The sequence below is a fragment of the Mauremys reevesii genome, linkage group 1 (genome assembly GCF_016161935.1).
Source record: "Mauremys reevesii isolate NIE-2019 linkage group 1, ASM1616193v1, whole genome shotgun sequence".
NCBI classification, from domain to species: domain Eukaryota; kingdom Metazoa; phylum Chordata; order Testudines; family Geoemydidae; genus Mauremys; species Mauremys reevesii.
The window spans coordinates 158,027,175-158,041,461 of record NC_052623.1 but is presented as its reverse complement, the minus strand read 5'-3'; the positions used below and the strand labels follow the sequence as shown (position 1 = coordinate 158,041,461).

Genomic DNA, 14,287 nt, shown 5'->3' with positions numbered 1-14,287 from the left:
AGAAGAATTTACAAACTAACTACATATGACAAATAAAGGTTAAGAAAAAAGAAGTATCCCATTTTCCAAAGTGGAAGTAAGAAACAAAGATTAAGTACATTGCCCAACACAACACAGGAGATCTGAGTCCCAATCCAGTGCCTGAACTGTACTACCACGTCTTGTTTGTGCACCTCGATTTAAATTTCCTTGATTTTTAAATAGGTTACGTTTTTTTAAAAATGTCATTTAGGATTCTTCTTCTAAAAAGACAGATGAAGTAGTATGTCTGATCAACTTTATCTGTAAGTTAACTAACCTATAGAACAGGGTTCGGCAACTTTTCAGAAGTGGTGTGCCAAGTCTTCATTTATTCACTCTAATTTAAGGTTTCGCATTCCTGTAACACATTTTAATGTTTTTAGAAGGTCTCTTTCTATAAGTCTATAACATATAACTAAACTATTGTTGTATGTAAAGTAAATAAGGTTTTTAAAATGTTTAAGAAGCTTCATTAAAAATTACCGTATATTAAAATGCAGAGCTCCCCGCAGCGCAGACCGGTGGCCAGGACCTGGGCAGTGCAAACGCCACTGAAAATCAGCTCACGAGCACACGTGCTATAGGATGCTTACCCCTGCTATAGAAACTGCTTTGTAAAAGTTAGGATTTTCTTATACAATAAAAAATGAAGTAGGAGAGCAGTGTTTGGCAAAGGGGGTTACAGGACATAGGGAATTGGGGAAATGGGCAACACGGGATGGTATGCTGTAGAGCAGTGGTCCCCAACGCGGTGCCCGCGGGCACCATGGCGCCCACGGGGGCATCTTAATGCGCCCGCGTCCTGTCCCCTGGGAGAGCACCCACCAAAATGCCGCCTATAGGAAAGGATGTGAAATGTCCTATATGTGGGATACATTTTTCTTTCCCCAGCTGGTGAGTCTGTACATTGGCTTACTCACACCCTAGAACAGCTGTGGTTTCTCAGTGCTGGAAAATTCCTACTTATCTGTTATGGGGATTCCCCAAAAGAAGTAAATCCCAATGTATTGGGGGCAGGGTTTCTCTGGCTTTGCTATCAGAAAGATAAGGATAGAGTGAATTCAGCTCAGTCTGTCACACCTGGGCTTTCCCTGGAAGATCTTGGTTGTCTGCACTGGAAGCAAGAAATGCAAAGTGTAAAAAGGGACAGTATCAACTTCAAGTCCACTGCTAGTTTTTGTTGTTTGACATAAAAAAAACCTTTCAGGTACTAAACAAGTGGCCCTTTTAAGGTTGAACACATATCTTTACTTGTGCCTGCCACTTATACTTATGGATTCTGATAGTCTAATTATGCAATCCAGTATCATTGCAGCCATTACCTTATGCAGGTGTCAGAGTTTCCTGAAGTTCCTCACAATCCCTACTACCCATGACTAAGCAAAATAAGCATTCAAATTTTTACTATTAACCTCCTCTGCCAGATCGTGTCTGTAGTTAAGATAGGGACTAGGCTTTCATTATGACCCAAGTTTTGGTACACTTCTCTCCCTTTCCCCCCAGACTAATTTCACCAGACCTATAGCCATCTGATTAAAAATTGTGTACTCCTATACCAAAGGTGCATTGTGGGGGTTCTGTTTAAGACCTCAGAGGATGTCGGTTTACCCATAAATTTCCATACTGTCCAGTGTTTGATGTTTGTACGTGTACATAAAATTTCTTGGATTTCATATTTTTAAAGCAACTCTTAGAAAATGGGTAACTTATTCCTGCTCTGACTTCTCTTAATCCGTTTTGAATTCATGGCAGGGCAGTAACCTTCACTCTGACAACCAACTGTCAACATCAGCTTCTTATGCAGGAATTTTTCAGAAACGTACAAGTGTAAAATTACGCATTTTTTCCTTTATTCACTCTTGTAATGCAAAGACTTGAACTTATTAAAAACAAGCAATTTTTTTAAAATGTCAGGCTTTGTGCATCATAATGTAGCACAAAAGGACAGAAATCTAAATTTTTCCTCTCCTTTGCAAGCCATCTTTAAAACGTGAGTAGCTCCTCTTTATCAATCATATATTCCCTTTCCTTTGGGAAATTCAACATTCAAACATTAAGGTTTCAGAAATACAAAGTTTCATGTTTGAAATATTTCCAACCCTCATAAGTCTGAGGACTGCCTAATACACAGATGAAAAATACCTAGACAACTCCTTTCATACCAAAGCCCCAAACCATGAAATGTTTAGAACAGAGGCTGCATACTGTTTACTCTTTTCTATATTTGATAGGGGCACTTCTATTTAACAAACCTTCAACAAATGTAGCTAACTGTTGTACTGTTACAATTTCTTCCCTCTTCTTTTCTGTCCTATTACAGATGATGTGGTATCTTTCAGCACTGCTGCGTGTGTGGTATTCAGTTTTCCTTCTCTCTTCCCCTCCTTCTCCATTGTGATCTGTTTTCCACCTATTAATCTATGCCACTGGATTTTCTGGCTCTCCTTCCTTCTCTCCTACAAAAATCCCAATTGCATATTTAAAATCTACTCAATCCTTTCCTCTTTCACCCACCTCATATCATAACCACCTACAACCCGTATAATGACCTTCCCCCACCCTCCAAGTTTAACAAAAGAGCCTGACGTTTTCTTTTCCTTGGCTTTCCCTTCCATCCCAAAGAAAAGGCAGCAACACCTGAGCTGCTCTGCTCCAACTTCACTCTTAAACAACAGCAGCTTTTAGCCTGCTTTATTTTGCCTCCATCCTTTCCTTGTAAGAGCAGTTGTCCCTCAGTTGCTCTTCTCTTAGGCTTGCTCTCTTGCTTCAGGGGCAGGAGAAAAATGACATCAGCCATGCTATATTCAGGATTTATACGATACAGGACAAAATGAATGACTTCCCTACCTCCCCCTTCATGGTGTTGCACACACAACTCCACTATTTCCCATCCATCTTTTCTTCTGCCCCTCCTAATCTTGTTATGTATGTATAATTTGTTCTTATTAATCGTGCCAGTGCACCTACTGAGATAGGGAACAACACTGCACACAAGTTAACTCACTCAGACAGCAAGAAGGCAGGGGGCCAGCAACAGGTTTCAGGGAGCTGCTGGAAAGGTGTACAGCACCAATCTCTTCCATGCTTTCTTCCCCTCTCTATGACACCCCCTTTCCCATCCACCTTGCAAAATAACTCTATTTCAGCCTCTTTTGTCTGTTGATACCTCTTCCTACTGAAGAGAGGAAGAAATCCGCTATGATCTTCCCCCCCAAACCCCACCCCCCCCCATTCCTTCCTGGAAGGCAGAGACTCCATGTACTCTCCTCCTCCTTCCCACAAAGCAGAGGGAGGCCTAGGTTCAGCTAAGAGTGGCTCCAAATGCAGGCCACGCTGCATTCAGCTTAGGCCCTTCCACGTGTGTTCCTTCCCTTCTAGAGCCAGCTCTTCTCCACAGCAGTATGAAACATGGGCAGGTATACAAGAGACACACTGAGGAATCTGTACTGAAAGTCATTTTGGCACCTTTTGCTGTACACTTTTTTTTTCTTCTCCAACTTGCTCAGGCTCAGCATGTCTGCCATGCCTCCCAGGACAGCCCAAATATCCCAGTTGCCCCTTCTCATCCTAAAAAAAAAAGGGCAGTGGCTCTCCTCTTCAATGTGCAGCAGCACCTAGACAGGTAGTGTTCCCAGGCATGTCCCCTGCCTTCAGAGGGCAATGAGCCAGAAGCTCTGCTCATTAGTCCCAACTCACTAATGTGATCCAAATTCTTGGGCACGTGAGCTTTTCAAGCCTGACAGACTATAAAATATAGAGCTTTTAGTAACCATCTTCACTAACTTTTTCAGTTTAAAAGATGCAGGTCTACAGATACATGACTACAGAAAAGGTCTAGTGTTTCTATAGTGGATACCATTATGCATCTTTTGACCAATTTTAAACAATATTTTAAAAACCTAAGAGCACCTCAATTCCCAAAATACTATCTGAAACTCCATGAAAAATGTATTCACTGTTTAATCTGATCTAGAATGGAATATTAAACTTATTTTGGATAGTGATTCAGTCCTGCAAACAAAGTTCTTGGAGAAGGCATTTGGTCTTATATATAGAGCCACTTCAACAATAGTTCTTAACTGACCATAAAGGAAACAAAAATGCTGATACACATCATTCTAGACATATCAATTCATAAAAACCAACTAATTTCTCTTACAACTATATACACTAGCTCTTAATTCCACATATCAAATGTACAAGATGTCCCCTATGATCTTGTTACAGAATTATAGAGACAAGAATACAAGAATTTTAAAGAAAAATATTTAGTCAAAACAGTTGTTATCCACTAATGCAAAAAAAATGAGAACAGAGAATGTTATGCACTATTATCAGTGCAAGAATATTGTTTAACATCCCCAAAGTATGCTTAGAGGCTTTTCCTGATCATTAATTCAGTAGCCTGTTTATAAGTGAAGACATTCTCGTATCATTCCCTCTAAAGAGAGAAAATAGTATCCAATATAAAAAACATCAGTCCACTATGGAGACATACTTGCTTTTAAAGGCATAAAACTTAAAAGTCTCAGATAAAAGTGATAATTGATGATAGGGCCTTAAACAAATACTTGATATATTTACATCTTCAAGCAGAATGATCCTCCAAAATTTTCTAGGTTAAGGCCTCTATTCAAAAACTGATTTTAAAATGACATTGCATTGTTCCTTGTTTATTGTGTCTAGTTCTAGATCATTTGTTCCTTTTATGTACAAAAAAATAAAAATTTATATACTTTCTCCCACCACCCCAAATGTCTGCCCTACGAAGTAAAACTGGGCTCAGAGTACAGCACCTCTCTCTTACCGTAACAGTAAAGATTCTGCAGGCCAATTTATGCACTCAGTGTGACAGCAATACAACCCTACCACGCTTTTTTGGGCTGCACACATGGAACCAAGGACCATATTTCAATTATTCTAAAAGATTCAAATGCATATGCTGCTAATTAGGAGGGTACTATTAATCTACATTTATAAAAGTTTCTCTTTTGGATCATTTGACTAGCTGGCTGCCTGAAAAACACTAGCAGCACTCTAAGGTTCACTGAGCATGTGTCATTTAAGTATTATTTAAAGTAAGAAATTAGACATGATATTCCAGTTTTTCTAACCAAAACACCACAATTCCAGAACCTAAACAAAAGAAAGGGTAATATTCATTGTAGTTTAGAGAGGAAACAAAATCGACATTTGAAGGGTAGGAGGGGGTAGGAACCATGCAGATACAGTATTTATCCCCCATATATTGTATGAATCCATGTGATAATGGTAGGCCATTGACATATTTTGAAAAAAAGAGAAAAAGGTATCACCTGGTTCAACAACTTTAACACCTTTGATAGCCTCACCTGCCCTCTATCCACTAATTAATCTCATCAGGACTTAGTGTAATGCCCCAAGTCTGTTAAAAATAAAATGGTTGTTTTAAAACTATTCACAATCTATCAGATAAGCATTTCTTTTTCCCTTCAGCCTCACAATTGCAGAATTTCCCAACAAAGTTGCATCTACTTGTTGCCTAGGATCAGTAACAATGATGTGTTTAAGGTGGATACTTTGTAATTTTTTAGCGCTGGAAATGGGAATTTAACCTTTTCAATGGTGTAAGATTCCTAAATTTCCTATGAGATACAGGCTGCCAGTGGGTTACAGCACATGCTTATAGTCCTGGAAGGTCCTGAGATATCAGACCTTAAAATCATAAGGTGAAAGAAAGACAGAAATCAGATCTGTTTTTATGGCTTCCCCCAATCTTTGTACAGTTGAACTGATTAAGTAAAGCAAATGGCTTTACGAGCAGAGGGATGCAAAGGGTAACCCCAACAAGTCTTTAAACATGTCTAGAATATTTTCTATTTAATAAGTGCCATATTCTGAATATATGAACTTTTCAGTCCATACTATCAGCACTCATTTCAGAAGACATGCATAACACCTTACTTGTGGCCTTGCTTCTGAAAAGTAGTATGTCTCACAGACTCACATCAATGGGGGAGGGATAGCTCAGTGGTTTGAGCATTGGCCTGCTAAACCCAGGGTTGAAGTCAGTCCTTGAGGGAGCCATTTAGGGATCTGGGGCAAAAATCTGTCTGGGGATTGGTCCTGCTTTGAGCAGGGGGTTGGACTAGATGACCTCCTGAGGTCTCTTCCAACCCTGATATTCTATGAACAACAGGATCATACAAAGGCTCACGAGAGTCTCAGGTGACCACATTTACCCACAAATGGCAAAGACACAAGTGAGTTAAAATCATCATCCAAGATGAAAATAGACAAAATCTGCACCATTTGGTTTTATATTATATATATATGGCATTTAAAGAATTTCAGAAATATTTTTGAGATTTTACTTGGACTATTTTGTATTTCTCCTCCTTTAAAGCCAGACTCCATTAGTATCGTGAATACACCTACACACAGTTCAAAGGAAGGATGTGTTATGGTTATGATACTGGGCTGGAATTCAACATACCTGGGTTTTATTCCCATCTTTGCCACACATTTCCTGTGTGACCTCAAAAAGTTACCTACTCTCGGTGTGCTTCAACTCACCATCTGTTAAATGATACTACTTCCATTTCTTCCCGTCCCACAATCCTCGCCTGGAATATCTATTTTCATTGTAAAATGTTCATAGATTTTAACGCCAGAAGACACCAATATGATCATCTAGTTGAGTGAGTCTCAACCTATTTACCATTGTGGGCCGTATATGCAGCTCTCTGTGTTATATGGCCCACATTCACACAAACATATATACACACACACTACCTGTATGGCCCTGAAGATGTCACACAGGACACAGTTATGTGCTGACTGGGCCGCAAGCAGTCCACAGCTTGAGAACCACTGATCTAGTCTGACCTCCTGCATAACAGGCTGTAGAACTTCCTCAAGATAATTCCTGTTTGAACCAGAGCATCTCTTTTAGATAAAGATTTCAGGGTCAGTACTGCCTTATTATGTATATTACTCCTTGGGGAATTCTGCACCACTGCACAATGCAGAATTTTGCAGAAATTAATGTTGTGAATGCAGAATTACCCCCCACACACACTCCAGAGAAATGTCCTGGAGAGATGCTGCCCACCATTAGGGGCCGCTGGACCTGGCAGAGCCCAGCTCGCAAATAGAAGACATGGGGCAGTAGCTGGAAGGTTCCCAGAAGCTGCAGTTCCCAGCATGCCCTGAAAGAAGGAAGCAGCAGCGCACAGGAAACTCTGTGTAAGCCCAAGACCCAACATCAGGCTGTTTCTCCCTCTGGATTCCTGGTCCTGGGGGTTAGAGGGTGTGAGTGTCTGGGCTGGGGGGAGGGGGCACAGCTGGGCTCGGGGGGGGGCGCGGGGGAGTGAATGTCTGGGCTGGGGGAGGGGTGCAAGTGTCTGGCACCCTGGCAGGGCTCTGGAGGGTAAAGGGGGCAGAGAAATAGGAAGCGAGTTGTCCTAGGGGTTTCTTGAACTCTCAACTCCAGGGGGAATTTTTTTGTGCGTCTGTATTGTTATAGACATACTTGCTGACAGGTATTTTTAAATAAATTACATAATCACACCAGTTTAAATTATTTTGGTATTTGACAAATAAAATTTGCAGAATTTTAAAATATTGTGTGCACAGAATTTTAATTTTTTTGATGCAGAATGCCCCTAGGAGTAGTATATGCATATCAACTAGCACAATGCCCCCTCCCCACCCTCAAAATCTGTTGCAGCCTCTAGGCACTACTGTAACAGCAATACTCATACCATATGACATTTGGAAAACTACAAAAATGAGCTAGAGTATCTTATTTATATTATTCCACACTAATGTCCGTAATGCCTCTCTTGATATGTGTCAAGAAATCTGGCTGAAATTCAAACACTAGTTATGCTACATCAGGTACTAAAACCTTTTGAACATGCACAAACCTTGAGAGCTAACAACATCAATTTGTTGAATAAGTAAATATTTTTTATCAGATGAAGCATCAGACCTACAAACATGACAGAGGAATACTGCACCCTTTAAGTAAAAGTGTGTGTGTGTCTGTATACACACACACACACACACACACTTTAAAAAATGTTTTAAAATAGAATACTGTACAACCAGGAATAATGGAATGTATTCAACCATTTCTTCCACTGGGGCTTTTATTTTAAATCTATGCCTTTAAGCTCAAGCAGACATGGAATACAGAAAGACAACCAATCAATCTGAAATCCATACACCAGCCTCCAATATTTAAGAAATTTTACTTGTAGGATTTTACTTCAAACTGCTCCACTTCAAGATACTTTAAAACAAGACCAGCAACTCAAGTTTCCAGGTATGGTACTGCTTGCAAAATTGTAACTTGCTTCACCTTCCTCCACATTCATATAAGCATGTTAGACAATTGATTTTAATAAACATAAGACAATTTGGAATTTAACATGATCTATGAAGCAACAGCTCAGTAATAATTTACAGAACATGGATTACACCACCCACTCTTTAGAGCACTTTTACACAAGTCTCATGGTACCAATACCCAAGTTCCCCTGCTCCCAGCACTGCCATTATATTAGACAAGCAGTATAATTATTTTAAAGCAGTGTTTCTCTTCTGTTCCGGTGAAAACAAATTAATCCAAAATATTTTTTAAAGGCTCAAAAATAAGTCACTATACTACACTTAGATTTTTCTACTAAAATATTTTCCTTACTGCTTTTCGAGCATTCTGCTATAGTTAAAAAATAAGGATGCTGAATTATATGTTAGCAGAAAATTGACAGCCAGCATTAAAGGGATACAGTCAACTTAATTCACACTGGCAGTAAAATATTTGTAAACACACTGCTACAAGTAACACCTAACATAAGAATAATGGAAAGATCAGCACAGGGAAAGAATATTTTGTTTTGTGCATTTGATAGCACTGCACTTAGCTACTTAATTATTTTTCCCTGTTTGTGTGGGGCGTCTTCACAACAGGGGAGATGCAAACTCTTTCATAACAGAAATTGTATAAAACTTGTGAGGGAGACCGAAGCACAGATGTAGTATATGAAACTACTTTTATTTATTTTTTTATCAATTAGACTTCAAGTTGCCCGTCTTTAAATAATAAGATGTTTAATTCTGAACAGTATATTCCAAATTGGTTAGACTCAATGAATAGGGGAGTTAGTCCTGAACCCAATATATTACATAAGCTGCAGCATTCTAATACAAAAGCCGAACAATTACATTTTATTAAAAGAAGGTTTGTCACAAGGAATGAATGTCAACTTTGACTAAATACCACAAGAACATTAAAAAGGGCTCCCCTTGCAATCTAGTTCCAATATTGTAACTCTTCCCCTCTCCTCCAAGCATTTTTTTTAAGCCTTCACTACCTGAGAAAAGCAGAAACAAGGGAAGGGAAGTATCAGATGTATTCAAACTACTGGAGACATCAAGATACCAAAGAGTGCCTTTTGCACCTTCATGTATGACCTTCTAGTGAACAGCTGAGAGATATTTTCTATAAAACTGGTTTCAGTGCACCAGTAATGAGGATCTCAGCATTTCAATGAGGATACAAGACCTTTCCATCCTATGCCCAGGCTCTCCCCGCCCCATAAAAAGCCATACTAATTGCAGAGATTGAAAGCACACCTTCCAAACTAATATTTTCAGGATTCATTGTTGCAAAATAAAAGTTGAAAGTTTTGAAAACAGTAATTCTTCAGTTTTATACCACCACACAATAATGCCAAAATACACAATTACGTAATACATCAAAGTTTCAATTTTGCCCAGCCTATAATGCATGCAATACATTGTTCAGTGACATAACATACATCTACTCTAGACTAGACTTTCAATATGCCACAGACCACAAGATGAGTGGGTCCAATGTTATAATATAGACACCATTCTGATTTGCTAAGTGTGAGGGCAGCACCCAAGGAAATTCATTCTACCATGACATCCTACAGAGCATTACCACTTTACAAGACAGGAGCTCTAGGGTCAGACTATAATCCTTATTCTCAGCATGTGCTCAGAGGGAGAAAGGAGTAAACTCTCTCCTAGGTGGAGCACAGGACTGTCTTCCCCCTTCCCTTTGGGAATTTTTTTAGTCTCGGGGAGGCTATCAGAAATAAGTAGGACCATGATCCTACCTTCTTCACACTCTAGCCAGTACAGATTGCCAGACATAGAAAGGGTAGTCACACTGCAACCATCTTCTATGAATGGGAACATCAGAAAGAATTCTGCCTCTAAGGGTATGTCTACACTGCAATTAGACACCCAGAGCTGGACTGTGCCAGTTGACTCAGGATAAGGGGCTGTTTAATTGCAGTGGAAAGTTCGTGCTCAGCAGCCCGTGTTCTGGGAACCTCCCACCTCACTGGGGTCCCTAGAACCTGGATTCCAGTGCGAGCCCAAACGTCTACACCACAATTAAACAGCCCCTTAGCCCAAGCCCGAGTTAGCCGGCACAGGCCAGCTGTGGGTTTTTAAATACAATGTAGATATACTCTAAGACAATTCCTCCTGGAACTCCTCCTGAAACAGTATGACTCCACGCTTCTCCCAATGTTCGACTGTGAGTAAACAGCACAACAGAGTCCATAATGTTTTGACTAGTGAATTCTGAATTATGCAGATAGGATTTCATAACTAGAGAGTCTAGGAGTTTTGTTAGCTACTGTTCTTTCATGCACAGACTTAATTAAATTATTCTAACACCAAGAACAGTACAGCAGAATTGCAGGTTACAACAAAATATATGGCTGTTACGTCACTTTTAGCAATAAAAAATTACCTATCAAATGTTGGTAACCTGTTCCATCATCCAGCCTAAATCCCTCCCAGTGCAGGGCTAGATCTAACAGTATATATGTAAGTTGCACATGCAAGAAGTGACCAGAGCATAAGTAGTGCATCTTAAACTATATTAACTTTGAATCATGCTAGGACAGTAACTTAAAAACAATCTTGAAGTAACACAGGCTAAATTTGTAAATAGAATGAAACTTTTTTGAATGAATTTCTTGCCAAATACTTTGTACTGAATAGTAACATTCTGATTCTCTTACTCTCCAAATAATTCTCTTGATTTGTCATTTCTAAATGACAAATTTTAGTCAGAAATCATTTCACAAGGTAACCTGCATCTTGCGTATTTCCAATATGCAGAGCCAGAAAATGTTACAAGGAAAATTCAAATAGAAGATTGGGATATTTGCCTATTTATATTAATTTTACAGACTTCATGTGTTCACATAATAAAAAGGTAACATCTAACGCATTTGTAGAAGTCTACTTCAAAAGTCACAAAATATATTGTATCAGACATATTGCCATATAAACACCAAACATTAATTTGTCAATTTAAATTAAAATACAAGTACACAGGATGGCAGGAATCAAAACTTAACAGTTAGAACTGAATTTGCTTTACTACTTGATGTCACAAAACACAAACTACAAGGTAATGTACTGAAGTTGCAAGAGACCTGCAAGGAATAGCATAAACATCCTAATTTTTTTTTTAAGTGTTCTCAAACTCCACCCCAAAGCCAGTTTCTAGTGATTCTCAGTACTATTTAAAAGGTGCCTATTAGAACATCTACATATCAGATATCAATTAAAATAATAAAGATTTAAGTGATTTGATGTCATGCTCCCATCTTATAGATATATTGAAAAGTTTGTAAATAACTTTAAAACTCATAAGCAACAAGCATAACGTTATTTTGTAAAACATAAGCTCAAAGAAAAATGTTTTTGAAAAAAATCTAATATTTTGCTTTGCCATTATACCAGAAAGAAATTAACCCTATATTGAGGCCTAAAACACTGGATTCAACACACTTGGAGGTATGGTTTCAAAATCAGACAAGAATAATGGAAAGGACATATTCATGTAAAAACATTTGCATCCAGCATGGACACAATAGGATGAGAGAAGTGTCAAATGCAAAGCTACTAAATCCAAAGTAGAAACCAGCAAAATATCAAATAGCTCAATATCTATTGCTGCAACGGGGCTATTAATGGGTTCGAATTATTTGTACACAAATGTTTTCCTCCTGTTTTCAGTCTTAAGATACAAACTGACAGATACTCCAGCTGCACAGCCTTTGTCACTAGCTTGTGGATGGGGAGCTAAATGTGCTACAGGTTGATAAGGATTATGCCAGCTCTGCAAACGCTGTATTCTACGTTAGGAAAGCAACGAGAAGAATCTTGCAACGGGCAAGAGAGTTTGCCTTAACCACAGTAGGGGGCTACACATTTCAACCGATGTGTATATTCATTCCTACTATTTATTTCCCTGTTTACCTCCCCCCTCCCCTTTCTCTTTCTCCTCCCTGTCCGGCCATCTTGGGCCGACAGGAGCAGCCATTACTTAACTAAATGACAGGGCCAACAACTTTTCACAGAAACAAACGTGTGCGTATAACGCCCCGGCAGGCTCCAGACTGTGCCATTCCCTGGGAGCAGCGCAGGAGCGGGGCAGTAGGGGAGTCACTCCGCTAGAAGTTACACATTTGAGGCAGCTGGACCCAGCGAACAGACAAGTCACTTAGCGACTGACTCCGAAGCGACACACAACTCCCGCACTAGAGCGATCCCAACCCAGGAGGCCGCGTTTCCGCCGCTCCAGCCAGCAGCGGGGTGAGGGGCGCAGGCCGGGGCCGGGGGGCTGGGATCTGGCAGGGAGCACGCCGCCCGAGCCCAATACAAACGGCGTTAAAATCACTAGGGAGGGTCCGAGGGAAACCAACGTCAGCAGCGCCTCACACCCACCCTCCCGGGCCACCCCGCGCTCCTCGCCGCTTGCTCCAGAGCCGGAGACTCCGGCCTGACGCGCAGGCACTTTCCGTCCCAGTGCTGAACAAGCCCCAGAAAGTGCCTGAGAGAAGCCGCAGGCCGCGCTCCGTGCCCGCTGCCCGGGCTGTGCGTGCGCCAGGGGGGCAGCTCCGGGCTGTATGTGCCCGGTGGGGCGGGCGAGGGCTCCTAACACACACGGAGCCCCGGCGAGAGGCGAGCCCGCAGGCCGGGGGGGGGGGGGGGGAGCGCGGTGCCCCGGCGCGTCTCTCCCCGGGCTGTGGCGGTGCCACCCCTGCCCACGCGCACACACACGCCGGCCGTGCAGGCTCGGGGGTGGGGGGAAGGGTGGCGGGGCTGGGCTGGCTCCCTCCTCCCCCCCATCCTCTTACCTTTAACAGCAAGGCCTTCGTTCTGGCGCCATCTTCATGAAGCCTCAGAAACCCGAAGACTCGGCTGCGGAGGGGGAGCGGGAGGAGGAGAGAAGCACAAGGCGCAGCGTTAGTCAGGGAGAAGCCCCCGCACGGGCTCGCTGACAGAGCGCGGCCGGCCGGGAGCCCGCACAAGCCCCGCACGGAGACGGGCGCCCTGGCCCTGCCCGAGTGGGGCGCCGCGGCGGGGAGGGGAGAGCGGCGGGACACGGAGGCGGGGGGGAGCGCGGGTACCTGTCGAGGCCGGAGAGGGCCGCTCTCTCCTCGGCTGTCAGGCTGGCGAAGTCCTCCTCGCTCTGGCCGTTCGCTTTCCCCGCCGCCATTTTCTTTTCCTCATCACCGAAAGGAGCAGCAGAGGCGACGGCAGCGGCGGCGAGCGACACTCCGCACGATTTCATGGAAACGCAGCGTAATTAACTCACAATCACAACCGCCCCCCCGGCGCGCCCCCAACGCCCCCCAGTGCCGGGCGGGGCGGGGCGCCCGACACACACACCACAACTTTTATTACAACAACAACAGCCGGCAGGGAGGGGGAGGGAGGCGGGGGGAAGCCCCGCAGCTCGGAGGAGGGAGGGGGAAGAGCGCCCCAGCGCTGGAGGCTCGGGGGGAGGAGGAAGAGGAGGAGGCGGCGGCTGCAGGCGGCGATGGCGGCGGAGCCGTGTTTACATCGCTGCTGCGCTGCTGGCCCCGGCAGCGCGGGGTGAGTGGCGTCGGGGTGACAGGGTCCCCCCGCCCGCCCGCGCAGGGTGTATTTGTTGCCTGTACAAACTTCCCCAGCAGCTGCACAAAGTTGTTGTAATTGTGTCACACAGCGAACCCCACGCCGCCACCGTGACCCCCTTGCCCCCCCGCCCGCCTGGGCCCGCCCGGCCAATCGCCGCCTCCCCAGCGCAACACGTGACCTTTGTTGACTTACGTCAGTCAGCGCTCCTCCACCACTGCGCTCCAGCTTGGTTGGCGCTCTCAGCGCCCCTCCCCTAACTGCCATCACGTCATTGGTCAAGGGGACGTCCAGGGGCGGGATTTGATGGGGAATCTGC

General features: G+C 43.0%; 1 protein-coding gene across 9 annotated transcripts in view; it reads right to left on the bottom strand.

The window, feature by feature from the left end:
• Positions 1–13,857, bottom strand: part of KDM6A (lysine demethylase 6A) — a 288,340-nt gene extending 274,483 nt beyond the window's left edge. For all 9 annotated transcript variants that reach the window (XR_005598273.1, XM_039538040.1, XM_039538068.1 and 6 more), the window contains exons 1-2: positions 13,479–13,857; positions 13,206–13,269 (exon numbers count right to left, since the gene is read on the bottom strand). Coding sequence is in view for 8 of the 9 variants with exons in the window: in XM_039538040.1 (XP_039393974.1) it covers positions 13,206–13,269; positions 13,479–13,642 (228 nt within the window). In the remaining variant the exon portion in view is untranslated. The remainder of the gene's footprint in view (positions 1–13,205; positions 13,270–13,478) is intronic.
• Between the last annotated feature and the right edge of the window lie 430 nt (positions 13,858–14,287).